At 38.2% G+C, this 14,680-nt stretch overlaps 2 protein-coding genes across 2 annotated transcripts in view; both read left to right on the top strand.

Moving 5' to 3' along the window:
• Positions 1 to 4,160, top strand: part of LOC106519222 (low-density lipoprotein receptor-related protein 8) — a 22,960-nt gene extending 18,800 nt beyond the window's left edge. Inside the window, exons 11-13 of the mRNA XM_014010795.1 lie at positions 1,013 to 1,192; positions 1,775 to 1,938; positions 2,851 to 4,160. Of these exons, the coding sequence (XP_013866249.1) occupies positions 1,013 to 1,192; positions 1,775 to 1,938; positions 2,851 to 2,886 (380 nt within the window). The 3' untranslated portion in view covers positions 2,887 to 4,160. The remainder of the gene's footprint in view (positions 1 to 1,012; positions 1,193 to 1,774; positions 1,939 to 2,850) is intronic.
• A 5,814-nt stretch (positions 4,161 to 9,974) lies between these two features.
• LOC106519221 (N-acetyllactosaminide beta-1,3-N-acetylglucosaminyltransferase 3) overlaps positions 9,975 to 14,680 on the top strand; it is a 16,790-nt gene continuing 12,084 nt past the window's right edge. Inside the window, exon 1 of the mRNA XM_014010794.1 lies at positions 9,975 to 10,120. The gene's annotated coding sequence lies outside the window, so the exon portion shown is untranslated. The remainder of the gene's footprint in view (positions 10,121 to 14,680) is intronic.

The following is a 14,680-nucleotide window of genomic DNA, read 5'->3' as shown; positions in this document are numbered from 1 at the left end:
CATCTGGTGAGTTTTTTCTGCTGTGCGCAACGTTCGCTTGCTTTTTAATAAATAAATCAAAGCCATTTTCTTTTGTTATCTTTATTTCACCTGCCGAGGACACGCTCCTCCCACACCTCGCTGCTGCCGCTACTTGTTCTGGTCTGAACACTACTGCGTTCTTCGGTCTGAAAATAGTGTGTCCAACGAGAGACGTTTTGCGCTTTTTGGCTGCTCAAAACGCATTCGGTGTGAACGTAGCATAAGATTTTGTCTTCTTCTGCTGCCTTTCATTTATTTATGATTTGTATTTTAATTATATTGAATTTATGTTTTAATGAAATGATTGAATAAACATTATCATTTATCATTATCAAAAGATTGGGATCATACGTGAATGTCGCATCTCTGTTAGCTAATATTTTGGTTAGCGGTGCCCACCACTGCTTTTTTGGTTAGCTAGCAACATGTTCAAAAGTGCCGTTCGATACTGGACAATTTACGACATTACACRGGGATATATGTCATCACGTTCTCCGTGCATGATTACATCGTCATGTGGACAGAACCATGTGTTTTGTACTCGCCAAGCAGAATGCCCCTCCCGCTTTTCCTCCTGAGCCGCTGTACTCCACTGCTCTGCCTCATTGCTGTGAAAAAGCAAAGCAGCTGTTCAGAAGATTCAGAGCATTCACGAACGTCACGTCTCTAATGCGCAGTTTCATGTTTCGCCACCGTGCGTCATAGCTGCTTAAAAATAATGAAGGACATGGAGTGACAGGAGGAAATGAGTGCAACAGCCTGAGAGGAAATTGTGGATAAGAGAGGAAAAGTCGCATCACCAGTTTGGCAGCATTAATCAGCCTTTTTTGTCCCGGTCCTTATTTCAAATACAATATATATCGACATAGACTGATATCATGCTAAATTGTTCAGCCACATTGCCCAGCCCTATGTCAGATATGACACCTGTGCTGTTTGCAGGTCAGTAGCACCTCCATTAACGATCTTCCCTCAACCTCACCTCTTAAAGCTCCGTCTGCCTGCGGACATCCCAAGAGGACGTGCCAGCACAAGTGTGTCGTCGACCTGCAGCCCAAAAGGCTTCAGTTCAGCTGCAGGACTCCAGAAACCRAAACTCCAGTTATCTCCCGCACAGTTCCTGTATCAGTCCTGTCCCAGGCCACGTTTGCTGGAATTTTGTCTCTAATCAGTAAGAACATCTCTCATAATATTTAATCATGACACATAGGATGGACGGTTTCACACGCTCTTTAACACAAGTCTACAAGGAAGAGAAAGTTGATGAAGTGGACAGAGCAAATGTTTTTGACATCCTTAAACAAAGGGACTGACAGTTCAAATATTGGTCGTAAAACATTGAAATGGATGTAATTTATGGTAATGCTTTTAAGTTGCTTTACTTCTAACAAGTAGCTTAAAGTGCACTGTTAGAGGAAGCTAGTGTTGTGATGTGTGTTGTAAACACGGCTTATGTTTTGACTGATCATATCACATGAAAAGTTCAGCTTAGCACTGAAACTGTAAATTAAGTGTGCCTGTCAACAACCAACCATTTTAGATGAGGTGTTTATATAGAACAGGAACTGTTTCTATATTTTTGTTTGTTTTTAGTGTGTTTACATAGATTTTCCCCCCCTCCATGTTATTGGAGTTACAGTCCTGTTTCTGCACTAAGAGGAGGGGGGCCGACCCCGTTTATGAGTTTTTACATCAGCGTCCTGACTCTGCCACGACTGCAGAKAGTAATCCAGGTCTGACATGTGTTCCCCAGTCGTCCTCAGTGTGCTGCTGGTGGTGGGAATGGCTTTCTGGTGGTGGAGAGAAGCGCTTCGGCCGTCCAGACATTTCACGTTCCAGAGCTTCTCCCTCAAAGAGTCCCAAGACCCGCTCATYGTTCAGGAACCACCTCTGGATCCAGACACAGTACTGATCAAGGCAAGTGACGTTTACAGGGAGAAAACTCAAGTGTTGATCAGCTATTTAAAAAAAATTAAAAATCATCTCCACCTCTCACCTTTTTTATAAAATTCCAGTTACATGTTTTATGCAATATCATGGAATCTGTTTGAATGTTTTGAAACTCCCTCAGCTACTGTCACTTTAATTTTTTTTGCTTAGTATCTATAAAAGTGAACGAGTTATAACCATTGTTTTCATTTTCTATTAATTAGCCGAGCCAGCCATTTTACATCCACTTGACTSCAAAAGTTAAGCAGTTGCAGATAAGATTCCTTCCTAAACCCATCCACTGGTTCATGAGAAATTTTACTAACAAGCATCATGAAGTTGCTACGACGGCTGTGAGCYGACACCCTGCTTGGTCRCCATTTTTGCTCCTCCATGTTGTCACAGATGCTCACAGTTGACAAGATGGGCGGGGGCTCAGTCTAGTGTTATTTAACTCTATGGTTAGCACTATGTACGTTCAATTTTGAGAGACTGACAGACACAGACACAATACTGTCCTCCTTTCTTGGCAGCGAATAAAAAAAATTGTTCTGTAAATGAAATTGCTGCTCTTTTCATCTTGTCTAACAGATGTTTCCTGTATAGGAAGTTTAAAAAAAAGATGAGGCCTCATATGAAACAAACATAGGCAGAGTTTCAATCTTTTAACGTCTATTCCCCCCCAATATTGGACCTGGAACCAGTAACATAACTTAAATAAAACCTTTGTTTTTGAATATCTGTAACTGTCGTTTGGGGTCTTGCGTAACGTCATTTACAAGTTTGGACCAAAGCAGCTATGATGTCATTCTGTCAGATGTTTGCAGTTTGAGCTGCCCGGTTCTGTTGAAAGGCTCGTTGTGTGAGCTGTGTGGACTCAGCGCCGCTTTTCTCTGACAGGAAACCCTCCTGAAGCTGGACTCGGACAGCGACTGAAGGCGCAGCACAGATGTTCGGCCAGCTGAGCTCCCCCTGCTGGTGTTTTATTGCAGCGGTGACCTCAGAGCCGCCACACCTCAGCCTCCTGAGGCCGTATACGTCACTGAAGAAAAGACAAGACGTGTTGCATTCTGGGAGTTTGCATTCACCACTGATTCACCCTCATTGAGAAGGGTATGATTTTTCTTGTTTTTTTTTTTTTGTTGTTGTTTTGTTTTGTTTTTGTTTTATCACTCCTTTATGGTCCGGTCAAGAAGAGCCTCTTTTTTTCTATTTTTTTTTAACTTTTCATTTGTTAAATAAGCAAGTAACCTCTAGAAATGACATGAAAATAAATCAACTATGCTGTTATTTTTTTCTTTAATTTACATTTTGAAGGTTTTTTTTTTGTACAACGTTCCCCTAAAAGTATTTATTTCAGCATCAGGGATGGTCAGAACTGTAATTTTGTGAAAAACCTCAATTATTSAAGCTGTTTTATTCAGTTTTTGATGAGTTGGCATTGTGAATGTACTATATCCAACCTGCTGCCCTATCAATACTTGAATCAAATGAACTATATTGTAACGTATTAAAGTAAGGACTGTTTTATTTTTGTTAAATTAAAGCTAAAAAAAAGTTAAATGTGAGGAAAAAGTTTAACCTGCTTCAAGAAGTCAGAGTCCTGTGTTAAGTTTTGACATTCATTTATTTTTTTTCTTTGATTTATTGTTCGAGACTTTGTGATAAAACTCAAACAATATAATAGTTTATTTATAGTTTGATCATTGTCACTTTKGTCTTTCTACTCAGTTTACAAGCTTAGTTCAATAAAGTGGCCTTTGATGACCAAATGATTTATACTTTACTAACGAGATGAATTACTAGATTATTATTTTGTCCGATTGCCAAAAGCTGAAGTGTTATCTGGTTTCAGCTTGATCAGTTTCATTATACTGTAAATACCTTTTTGTTTTGTTCCATTAAATGGAAAACTGAAGCCACCAGAGCTGTATTTATTTAGTATAAGTAYTTGGGAGAATAAAGCAGTTTATTTTTAGGTTTTCTCGGTACTAGTTCTGAAAATGAGGAACAATCTAAACAACTTTATGTTTTAGCTTTTTTGTGATACTTCTGTGAAAGCTCCAAGTTTCTCTCTAAGATCAATGATTTAGAGAATTTTAAGCTGAGTTAGGTTGTATTTGTTTTGATGAACAAAAAGGTTTTTAAGTCTGGTGGCCTTTCACTCACTGTATTTTGTGGAGAATAAAAATGTTCAATGGTTGAAATAATTTAGTGTGTTTTTTTTTTACTGCATATTTGTGTATTTTCCACCGTCTGCACATCGTGTTCATGAYGTGTCTGTACTTTTTTTATCTGTGTAAATCTCACCACCCGGGTGTTTTCGGAACAAAGGCAAAGATCATTTTCAGACTTTATTGCAAACTGACTCGCCTCATTGTGGGTTTCCATTTTATCGCATGTCTCAGCGAGGACATTTGTCGTCATTTTTGGCAAAATATCGCAATAACTACTGGACAAATATCTACAGCAGGGCTATTCAACTGGCAGTCCACGAGCCACATCCGGCCAGCGAGTGACCAAAGTTTGGCCCGCCAATTGGTTTATTCATCTCTTGCCCAAACCCTGGTTTTCTACTTAAGTTTTGTACTTAAGATCTTTGTAATATTTGGTTTAATTACATAATGACTTTAATTGGTGGATGTTCGGCCCCTCAGCTGCTGACCTGCAATAACTGTGGCCATCGGAGCAGATTAGTTGAATAGCCCTGATCTACAGATGGCCGCCTCACCAACAGTGCCGAAATGGGTCAGTTSAAGTACTTTCCATTGACGTTCCAGTCCGGTTCCAGTGGGTGTGTTTTGGCCGTTTGGTTGGGGATGGTTTTTGGGTTTTTCGGAAAAAAAAAAAAAAAAGTTAATGACAGATGGAAACACATTTTTCGAATAAGTTCTGAAATTAAAAAAAATTCGCTAAAAATTCAAATTAAAATTGGATGGAAACATGACTAATGTCGCTGCTACAATTGAGAAAAAATGGCGCCTAAGATGCAACCAGTGACTCCACCCACTAGTCAATCAGTGACGAACAGTGTTCTGATGTTGTATTTTGGTGTCGACTGGGACCGCTTGGAACCACAACAAAGTAGGTACTAAAAAATGGTCTGGTTCCATGAATCTGGCCTAATGGAAATGGCTTGGAACTGTACCAACACTACACTAAAAGGGACATTAGTGACCTGAGCAAACTCAACAAAAACATCATCTAATTTAACAGACGCTGAGCTGAAACTCTGGAAGTAACAAAKTCATCCACAACACATCCTTATAGCACCTTACCATGCAAAAAAATGTTTTAACTTTTTTATTTTAACCATTTAGTATCAACTTTGTAAGCAAAACGGCTCATGAACTACTGCACCTGTTTGAACCAGACTCAGGAAGTAATCAGATCATATGCGTAACTTTGCGAAGGACTGGTGTGGACATGTCCCCACCAACTTTGGCCGGACAGGGACAGTCCCCACCAATATTCGCACACTTTTTTCCCCTTTGCGTGTATCTACATTTTCCGACAGTAACTACCACACCAGCAGCTGTGCACTGTGTTCAAAGCTTTTCAGAAAAAAAGAAGCTGCTGCTAGCCTGTGACCCCTCCCCCCTTGACCTCTCCCTTCCTCTTCTCTGAAGCACGTGCACACACACTCATGCGCAGTGGGCTAGCTATCCATAGCTATCTGATCTGCTTTGTAAACAACGTCAGAAATATAAAAGTGATAGGCTTATACTTCTAGGAAGTGGTAGAAATTAGTTTTAACAATTGGGATTTTCCTAGTTAAGTAAAGGTCACTAAATAAATCTGTCAATCCATCCATCATTAGCTTTTTAATCCATTACAAACATACACATATCAATCTTTTAAATAAATGTAAAAACCTCCTCTAAGCTTGTTTGGGATAATTTGTCACAATTTAATTATCTGAGCCATTACTGAGTTTAAAAACAGGACGATGCAACTAGTTTAATGGATCTGTCTCTAGTTATTAAATCAGGTGTTTATTTATGTAGGTTAAAGTATCTTTAACATCCTGTTAAACTACACTAGAGATCAAGAAATAGCCTCTACTTTATTCAACATTTTAGTTACCCCCTTGCATTAGATGCAAAACTGCAGCTGATTCAATTTTGAAGTCACACTTTTCAAGATGGTCAGTGTCACACAATACAAAAATGGTTATACTGAAATACATTTTATAGGTCTGGAGGTAAGATTTGGTTCAAAACGTGACCACGAAAAGAAGATATGCATCTCAATACCTCTGAATCATCAACCTCCTAGCAGTATTTTTTTTTAGTTTGACGATCCTTACTCAAATATGTTGTCAATTAGTCTACAAACATTTCAGCCTGCTCTTCAAATTTTGCCAAATATTTTCTTCTCTTTCTGTTTCCTGGAACAAGGTTGAGACAAAACTTGCGAAACTTCCCCAGTGTTGCAGCACAATGGTGAAATGACGACGTTTTGTAATTTCCGTAGTCTGTGCCGTCTTTTATAACAACACGTCGTCGGTGGGAAACGAGGTGTTTGAACTGGCTGCTTTGTTTAATGGCCATTGTTTGCTCACTGACATTTATGGTTTTTTATGAGACCAGGAGTTGAAATGACAGCACTTTAGTCAACTGCAGCAGATTTATAGGTTCTTGGGGGGTTTTTACACAGTTTGAAGAAGCAGCTGATGTGGACCAGACTTCAGAAAAATCTCCTTCAGCTGATCCAAAATGCTGAGAGTTGAATATTTCTCCAGGTTTAGCTTCTCTCYGTTGGCTCCCTGTCAAATTCACAACGCTCTACTTTTAAGACTGAAGACTTTCCTTTTTGATACATCCTATAGTTAAGGTTGGTTTCCTAAGTTATTGTTTAGTTCTGCTAWATAGGACTGCTGGAGCACAAACTGACCACATTTCCTCACTGTGTTGCTGTCTTTAGTCACTCTCTACATGTTTGTTGYAATTATTTCTATCACTAACATGTTTTTAAGTCTCTCTTTCAGAGGAAAATGCACCTGGACCAGTCCTTCTGGTTTCTTTGGGACCCTTTCCTGTCCTGTCAAACCCAGCCGGCCAAGGCAGATGACCGCCTGTCCTTMGCCTGCTGGTTCTGCTGGAGGTTTCTTCCTGTTAAAAGGGAGTTTTTCCTTTCCACTGTCGCCAGTATGCTGCTCAGAATGGGAGACTGTGATGAAGTGACTCAACTCAATCTACTGTCTTCCATAGATTGATTGTTTTTGTGTGCAGTGCCCTGAGACGATGTTTGTTGTGACTTGGCGTTATATAAAAAAACTGAACTGAATTGAATTAAAGTAGAAACTTGCAGAAGAATTAATTGAATGAGGGATGTGACATGAGTGTTCGTGTTCTCTCTCTTTTCTCTGTCTGCACATTTCTTCCCCTCTGCAGCCCTTCTTGCTTGTAAAGGGTAACCCCTGTGGTTTTGTATTCGGAGTGACGTCTGGTTTCACATCCTCCTCGCCACACTTGCACAAACATTTGAATTCACGAGTCTTAACGGATTAGTTTGTCGTGTGAATCGACCATGAAGCAGCTGAGGTCCAAAATGACATGTGTTTTTTTGGAAAAGGGTCGCTGAAGTTCACAGAGGAGGAGAAGCACTGACATCATCAAAGGACGTTTTAAGAACTGATAAATTTKTGTTTATGTTACCTCTGAACTTTCTGCCTCAACAGGATGTCCTGCTTTCAGAAGGATCCTATAATTGTGTTTGTGCCAACGAGTAAACACTCTGGGTAGTTTCATGACAACAGGCCTGTAGGCAATTACCAGAGAAATAATGAAACCCTGAGAGAATAATGAACAATTACTTCTGGGAAGATACCTGCTTCACTTCAGGCAGGGATAATTAGAACGTTCACACTGTTTGTTACGAATATTTTGAGGATGCAAAAATAATCATGCCCCTGTTTTTTTTTTTTTGTTGTTAAGCTGTCCTCTGCTTGTTTAACGTATTCATGTTTTACAAAATTTACTAGATCATCTCAAAGAAAAATGAACTCTTTTAGTGTTTATTTACATTTTTTTTATCATCCAGTTGAATTTTGCTTAAACATGTTCTTTTTTTATTGCAGTAATAAAATGATTTTAACCACCCAAAAGAAGTGTGTGTCTGTCTGTTGGCAAAATATCTCACCAATCAGCAAATGGATTTTTATGAAACTCTGAGAAAATAGTCACTTGAAGTGCCTCTACAGCTGATTAATTTTTGGAGGCAACCAAATTTAAGATGTGCGCTACGGCTCACTGAACTCAACAAACACAAAAACAGCTACAAATCAATCAATTTTACAAATAACGAGTAAAAGAAATTGGTATGATAGTAACAGAGAGTCCTTTTCATCATACGCACAAGAGCTAACCGGTATTTTAAGGTATTTGTTTAAAACTTGGGATAAATTGTTATCCTACCTGTTCGTCTGTTAGCAAAATGTCTCATGAACCACCTGACCATTTTTAGCGAAATTCTCAGAAAGCAAGCATTGGATATACAGCTACAACTGATCAACTTTTGAAGTCAACCCATTCAAACACCTCAGGCTAATTTAGAAATAAGCTCAAATTTGATGTGGTAGTAGCTGAGATTCCTCCTCAACACTACTCTGAGCTGTAAAGCATTGCATGAGAAATTAGTTTTAAACTTTGGCATGGAAGGTGGTAGGCTTTTATATATCAATTACTACATTGTTTTGTATGCATAATTTATTTATTTGGCTTCTGATGTTATTTTTCATGTGTGAAGTACTTCTGTTCACAAATTAAGTTGTGTGAAAAGCAGTGGCGTCACTAGGCCTATTTTAGGGGGGCTGATGTTAAAAAATATTATTTGGCCTTGAACAATTCTGTGCATAACTACTGGGGCCTAAGACCCATTGTCCTTAAAGGGATCCATGATTAGTTGTGACATTAAACTTTGTTTGATAAACATTTATTTTAACTGTAAAATAAAGACTGTAAAAATACTGTAGGCTATTTAGTATGTAACTTTTTTAAAATGCATTTTGGACAAAGCCATTTTATTTACACGCAAAGCATTCTGGGTAAATGATGACATCAAATAGGTCATTGGTGCTAGGCTGCTAGCGAGCTATATCCACCCTGAAGGTTAATCTTGGACAATATCTGATGATYGACTCTTTTAAATGAAACCAGAGAGCGTTGACAGAGAGGAGAAGGTAGAAATGACTCAGCCTGTAACTGAAAATATGGATGGAGGACAACAGAGCTGCTTCATGGAAGAAGAACCTCAGCTTAGCCTGTTAGCCTTCGCGCTAGCCCTCATGATATTTTGCCTTATATGTGTTAGCTCGGCGCTAACATGACAAACAAGCTAAACTGAGGTCCTCCATCCATATTTTCAGTTGCAGCTGAGTCATTTTTGTGTTCCCCTCTCTGTCATGTGGATGGAGGACCTCAGTGATGAGAGGAGAATGTGTAGCGCTGAGCTAATACATATATATGGTGATAGCGTCGGCGCTAAAGCTAACAGGCTAAGCTGAGRTTCTTCTTCCATGAAGCAGCTCTGTTGTCCTCCATCCATATTTTCAGTTACAGGCTGAGTCATTTCTACCTTCTCCTCTCTGTTAACGCTCTCTGGTTTCATTTAAAAGTCGATCATCAGATGTTGTCCAAGATTAACCTTCAGGGTGGATATAGCTCGCTAGCAGCCTCATCCGGATGACCTAGTTGATGTCATCATTTACCCAGAATGCTTTGCGTGTAAATAAAATGGCCCCGTCCTTGTAATATAATAAAAACTGAACATCCTACAGTATTTTTTACATTCTTTATTTTACAGTTAAAGTATATGTTTATCATATAAAGTCTAATGTTACAACTAATTGGGGATTCCTTTAAAACCTAGTGACACCTCTGGTGAAAAGTATCGACTTCGCAGCTTTTATTGATGTTTGAGTTTTGTCATTGTTCAGTGGTGGACACAGTTTCTGTTCATTTACTGCATGTTTATTTATTTATTTTTTGCACAGATCTGTGTGTTTATCCTGGTATGTAGCAATGATGAGATGAGGAGGAGGTCAGTCGATGCTCCTGACGCACAGGGTGACGCCGCCCTGTAGCGCGCTGCCTCCGGACGCGCGAGGCTGAATCCACCACTGTCCCACTCCCACACCACGGCGCGCGCACAGCGGGGTTTTACACAGGTAGGACAACTTTCTCTCATATTTTTATTTTTATTTTTATTTTTTTTTACAAAAAGTTAAACGAAATGTTAACTATAGGGTGATGACAAACTTGAGTCGGTTTGCGCCGAAGGCACGTCAGGAGATGACTCAGAAGAAGTTTAATGAAAATTCACGCAGATGGTTCCGTTTGTTGATCTATTCGCGACACTTGATGGTGGGGGACACACGCGTCAGGCTTTAAAAGCTGCAGACTTTTCCGCTTTAAAATACCCACATCCTGTGTTTTCACTGAAGTAAAACAGGTGCACCGTGTCAGTCAGTTCCAGCTAAAAATACTGATGACACTTGAGCTTTAAACTTCATGTCACAAAAGCAGAGAGGATCGTTTTTCAAACACTACTCTTTATTAAACCTTTAAATGAACGGACTTTTCCTAGCTCTGTTTTTTTTTCTCTTAATTTCAAAATAAAGTTCTGGTTTACAGTGGTGCCTTTYTCTCTCTTTTGAGCTGCCTAATCAGTCAAATCTAAAGTTTTAAAAGGGTGGAGTTTCGTTTCATAAGAAGTACAGTAAATTGCAGATCAGACAACAGAGCACACAGATCCAGGTTAGATCCCACAAAACACAAGTCACAGCAGAGGGTCTAAAAAAAGTGAAGTAACTTTATTTATTTTTCTTCCTGCATTATTGGGAAGCATTAAAATACAGAAGCCATTGCTATATTTTTAAATCAAAATAATGAAATGCTCTTTATGTCAAAAATACGACACCACCACTATTTCTAGTTTCTGTACTTTTTACATTAAAAAGAAGAAGAAGAAGAAGAAGAAGAAGAAGAAGAAGAAGAAGAAGAAGAAGAAGAATCATCCATTAATCAGAAAATCCAAACATGGAATCTGGATGACTTTTCAGGAGTTTTTGAAATCTTGAGGTGGCTGAGTTATTTTTCTTTTTTTTCCCCCCAAACAAAGGTTTCAGCACTTTTTGCTTGCTGATTCATCCCTCAAAACCAATTTAAAATAATTAATTTAAGTGAGCAGGCTGTAGTTTTTAATCGTTGTAGTTTTTTAGGCAACATTTTTTTGTACTGACTCAAGCAAACTTAAGTAGACACTAGATAAGGACAGAAGACTGCCAATAGCAGACCAGAGAAGATAGTAAACCCTTGTGATGACAAAAAATAAAATAAATAATAAAAAAACAAAAAAACGAAGGAAAAGGTTAAACATTGAAAACTTATCTGACAGCATGAGTTTCATTTGTATCGAGGTATGTGAGGCTGCACATGCCGTTTCTAAAGGCAGGAACTCAGAACAATGAGGAAGGAAGAAAGGAAGGAATGAAGGACAGAACAGAACAGAAAGTTGTAGGAGTTGTGTTTTTATTTCACATCTTGTTTTCCAAAATGTCTGCCCTTTGCCGCTTTGAAAGTGAAAAGAAGCAAAAGTTAAAGCCACGATTAGAAACAAACTCATTTCGTCAAGAATCCTTAAATTAAAAACACAGCTAAAAGCAGAGAAACAGGCCTACAAGGTAAYGGTCACTTTTTGTTTCATTGCGCAGAAGAATCGTTCATCAGGTTTTTCTTTTGTTTTAATGTTGTAAACAGAACCCAGCGATCCACAAAAGACAACAAAAGCTGATTTAGGGCTCAAGCTTTTAAGAATCCTTCAACAAAAAGATGTCACAATCAAAGGAGATTCAACCAAATTTCATTTATATCCTCAGAGACAGGACACTGATGCAGATCACTAATTATTTTAAWTTTGTTAGAGAAAACTACCTTTAATCAGGCAAGATTAATCATTAACCTCAGGTGAAAAAAACAATGTTTGAGAAAGAATTCTTTGTCTTMCCACAACTCGAGAAAAACCTAATCATTTCCAGTCATTAACCTGAACTTGTTAATGAATAACCTGAACAAAGGACAGGTCWTGATAAAGGATCTTTATGGCCCAGAGAAAAATCTGTTTTATCAGGACCCAATAAATCCCATCCACGAGGTTTGCTCATTGTTCCAGTTAACGGCTTCCTTTAAATCTGTAATTGTCATCTAAGGATTTTACTGCTTTTTCAATGTGACTCCTTTCTTGCTTAGATTCCTTTTTTTTGAACTAGCATTTGTAGAATATGTTGATCAAGAAAACAGGAAATACTTTTAACATTTGTCACTGCTGGAACAGCTCAGACCTGAGGGATGTCCAGGAGTATGGATGTCTGCTTGAAGCTCACAGAAATGTGGATTTCAGTATGTGGACTTTTGTCTCATAAATCTTTCCAGTCTGAGGAGTTTGGAGAAGTCAGGACTTCTTTCCCAGTAGGGTGTGTTTTTTATTTTTATTTTATTTTTATGCTATTAAGCTCTGCTCCAAACCAGTCCTGGAACCGGTTTGGTGGACCCTTACCACTCTTTAGTCTTGTGTTTCAGCCCCTCCCTTGTTGAAATGAGAAATATTTGCTTCTTAAGACAAATCAATCTTGCACCCCCGCTCCCACCACAGGTAAATCTTCAAGAACATTTTGTTAATGTCATCTGAAAAGAAAATATATGCGTACACACTACAGGTGAAACATTTTATAACACTCTAATTTTTCCAATTTTTTTAGATTTGAGATTCATCTCCAGTCACCATTACAATGCACTCAAGAAACTGGTGGAAACTGATGGGAAGAGATGAGGCAGACCCAACATTTTTACACCAGTTTTTGAGTGCACTGCAATGGTGAGGGAAACTGGACTCACATACACTTTGATTTTCAGTTTTGGGTAACCTTACATTTTTAAAAAAGCCTCTGGCAATTCATCACTTACATTTGTAGCCTTTCAAGCTGTTCCTTGGACTTGAGCTGATTGCATTTGAAAGTAAAAAAAAAAAAAAAAAAAAAAAAAAAAAACTGGAGAAAGTAGGGTGCTCTAAAACGTTTGACCAGTAGTGTCGATATAATAATAATATAGTGTTATCAAACCAGGATGATGTCATCATCCGGTGACAAGACATCAATGCTAACTACTGCTAACACTTTAATAAGCCTATTTAAAGCCTAAATTCAAAATGTGCTTTTGAAAACAATATGGGTGGTACCTGTGGTCCGGCAGTTTGACGTGCAGCTCAGACATTGGCTGCAACCTCAAGTTTGTTGTCTTGCAGGGAAGCGTTAGCATCATTAGCAATGCTAGCTAATGTTAGCAGTGAGTGTCACTGCCCGATCGATCAGTTCCAAAAGCATGATTCGTACCGTCAGCTCATTTGCACAGTGCACTAAATGAAAGACTTCTGTTACCAGTTAATGTGCTTGATTTAGGAAAAAATACTGAATTATTTCCACAAGGTGCGCTAAATTATACTCTGAAAATTGTTTTAAAATTATATTCATTCTGATTTGATGCGTATATATTCATCTATGTACTGTACTAGGTATATATACATTGTTATATATCACGAGTATAGTGTATTTTTTTCTTTTACTTATCTTTCTTTATTCTATCTCACCCTGTCCTGTTTTGAGCTGCTGTAATGTGCGAATTTCCCCATTGTGCTATCAATAAAGTTTTATCATTATCTTTTATCTTTATCTTTATTAATAAAATATTGATTTTCAATCTAAAACTGTCCTACTTTATAAACAATTATGTTATAATTCATCTCATCTTTGTTTTTGTGTTTTTCTGGAATAAAATCTCACATCTGTTGCAAACATTACTTTTTGTATGAATCACTGCAGGTGACGAAGCGCTGAAATCGTATCAGTTCTGTCAGTAGTCTAGCAAAATGCTACATGCTAAAAACAAACGGTACAGATCATGCTTCCAGAACAGACAAGCAGCGTTAGCAGCATTAGCAGCATTAGCAGCATTAGCAGCGTTAGCAGCATTAGCAGCGTTAGCAGCATTAGCGGCGTTAGCAGCATTAGCAGCGTTAGCAGCATTAGCAACATTAGCAGCGTTAGCAGCATTAGCAGCATTAGCGGTTGCTTTTGTCTCAGGATGATGACGTCTTAACAAGAAAAGCACAATCCAAAATACTGAAATGTAAGCTTCAACATTTATCCACAACATTTAAGATTTAACTCCTGCATTTAGATTTAAACATTTAGATTTTGTACTTACATATATCGTATTTAACAATTAAATGTATATTTTGTAACCATAAAACTGAGAACACGGAGCTAAATAAAAATAAATTATAAAATAAAAATGTGTTAGTGACATTTACACTTGGCGCTTCATATATATCACCATAAAATTACTTTATTTTAAACTTCATTTGATTAATACTAACAGTGGTGGGCACAGTTGCCCTAAAGCAAATAAGGGAATTAATTTCCTAATTGACATATATATTACATGTTAATTACATATTATAAAATATTGACAATATATGAACCTAAATACAACTGTGGAATGTCAATGATAAGTCTTAAGAGAGCAACATGGCAACAAGTGACTCATGTTGTCTGTTGAAGAATGTTCATGGGTTATTTTATCCATCCATCCATCCATCCATTTTCTTCCGCCTATCCGGGGTCGGGTCGCGGGGGCAGCAGCTTCAGAAGGGAGGCCCAGACCTCCCTTTCCCC

The sequence above is a fragment of the Austrofundulus limnaeus genome, unplaced genomic scaffold (assembly GCF_001266775.1).
Source record: "Austrofundulus limnaeus strain Quisiro unplaced genomic scaffold, Austrofundulus_limnaeus-1.0 Scaffold73, whole genome shotgun sequence".
Lineage (NCBI taxonomy): Eukaryota > Metazoa > Chordata > Actinopteri > Cyprinodontiformes > Rivulidae > Austrofundulus > Austrofundulus limnaeus.
This window is presented reverse-complemented; position numbering and strand designations above follow the sequence as displayed.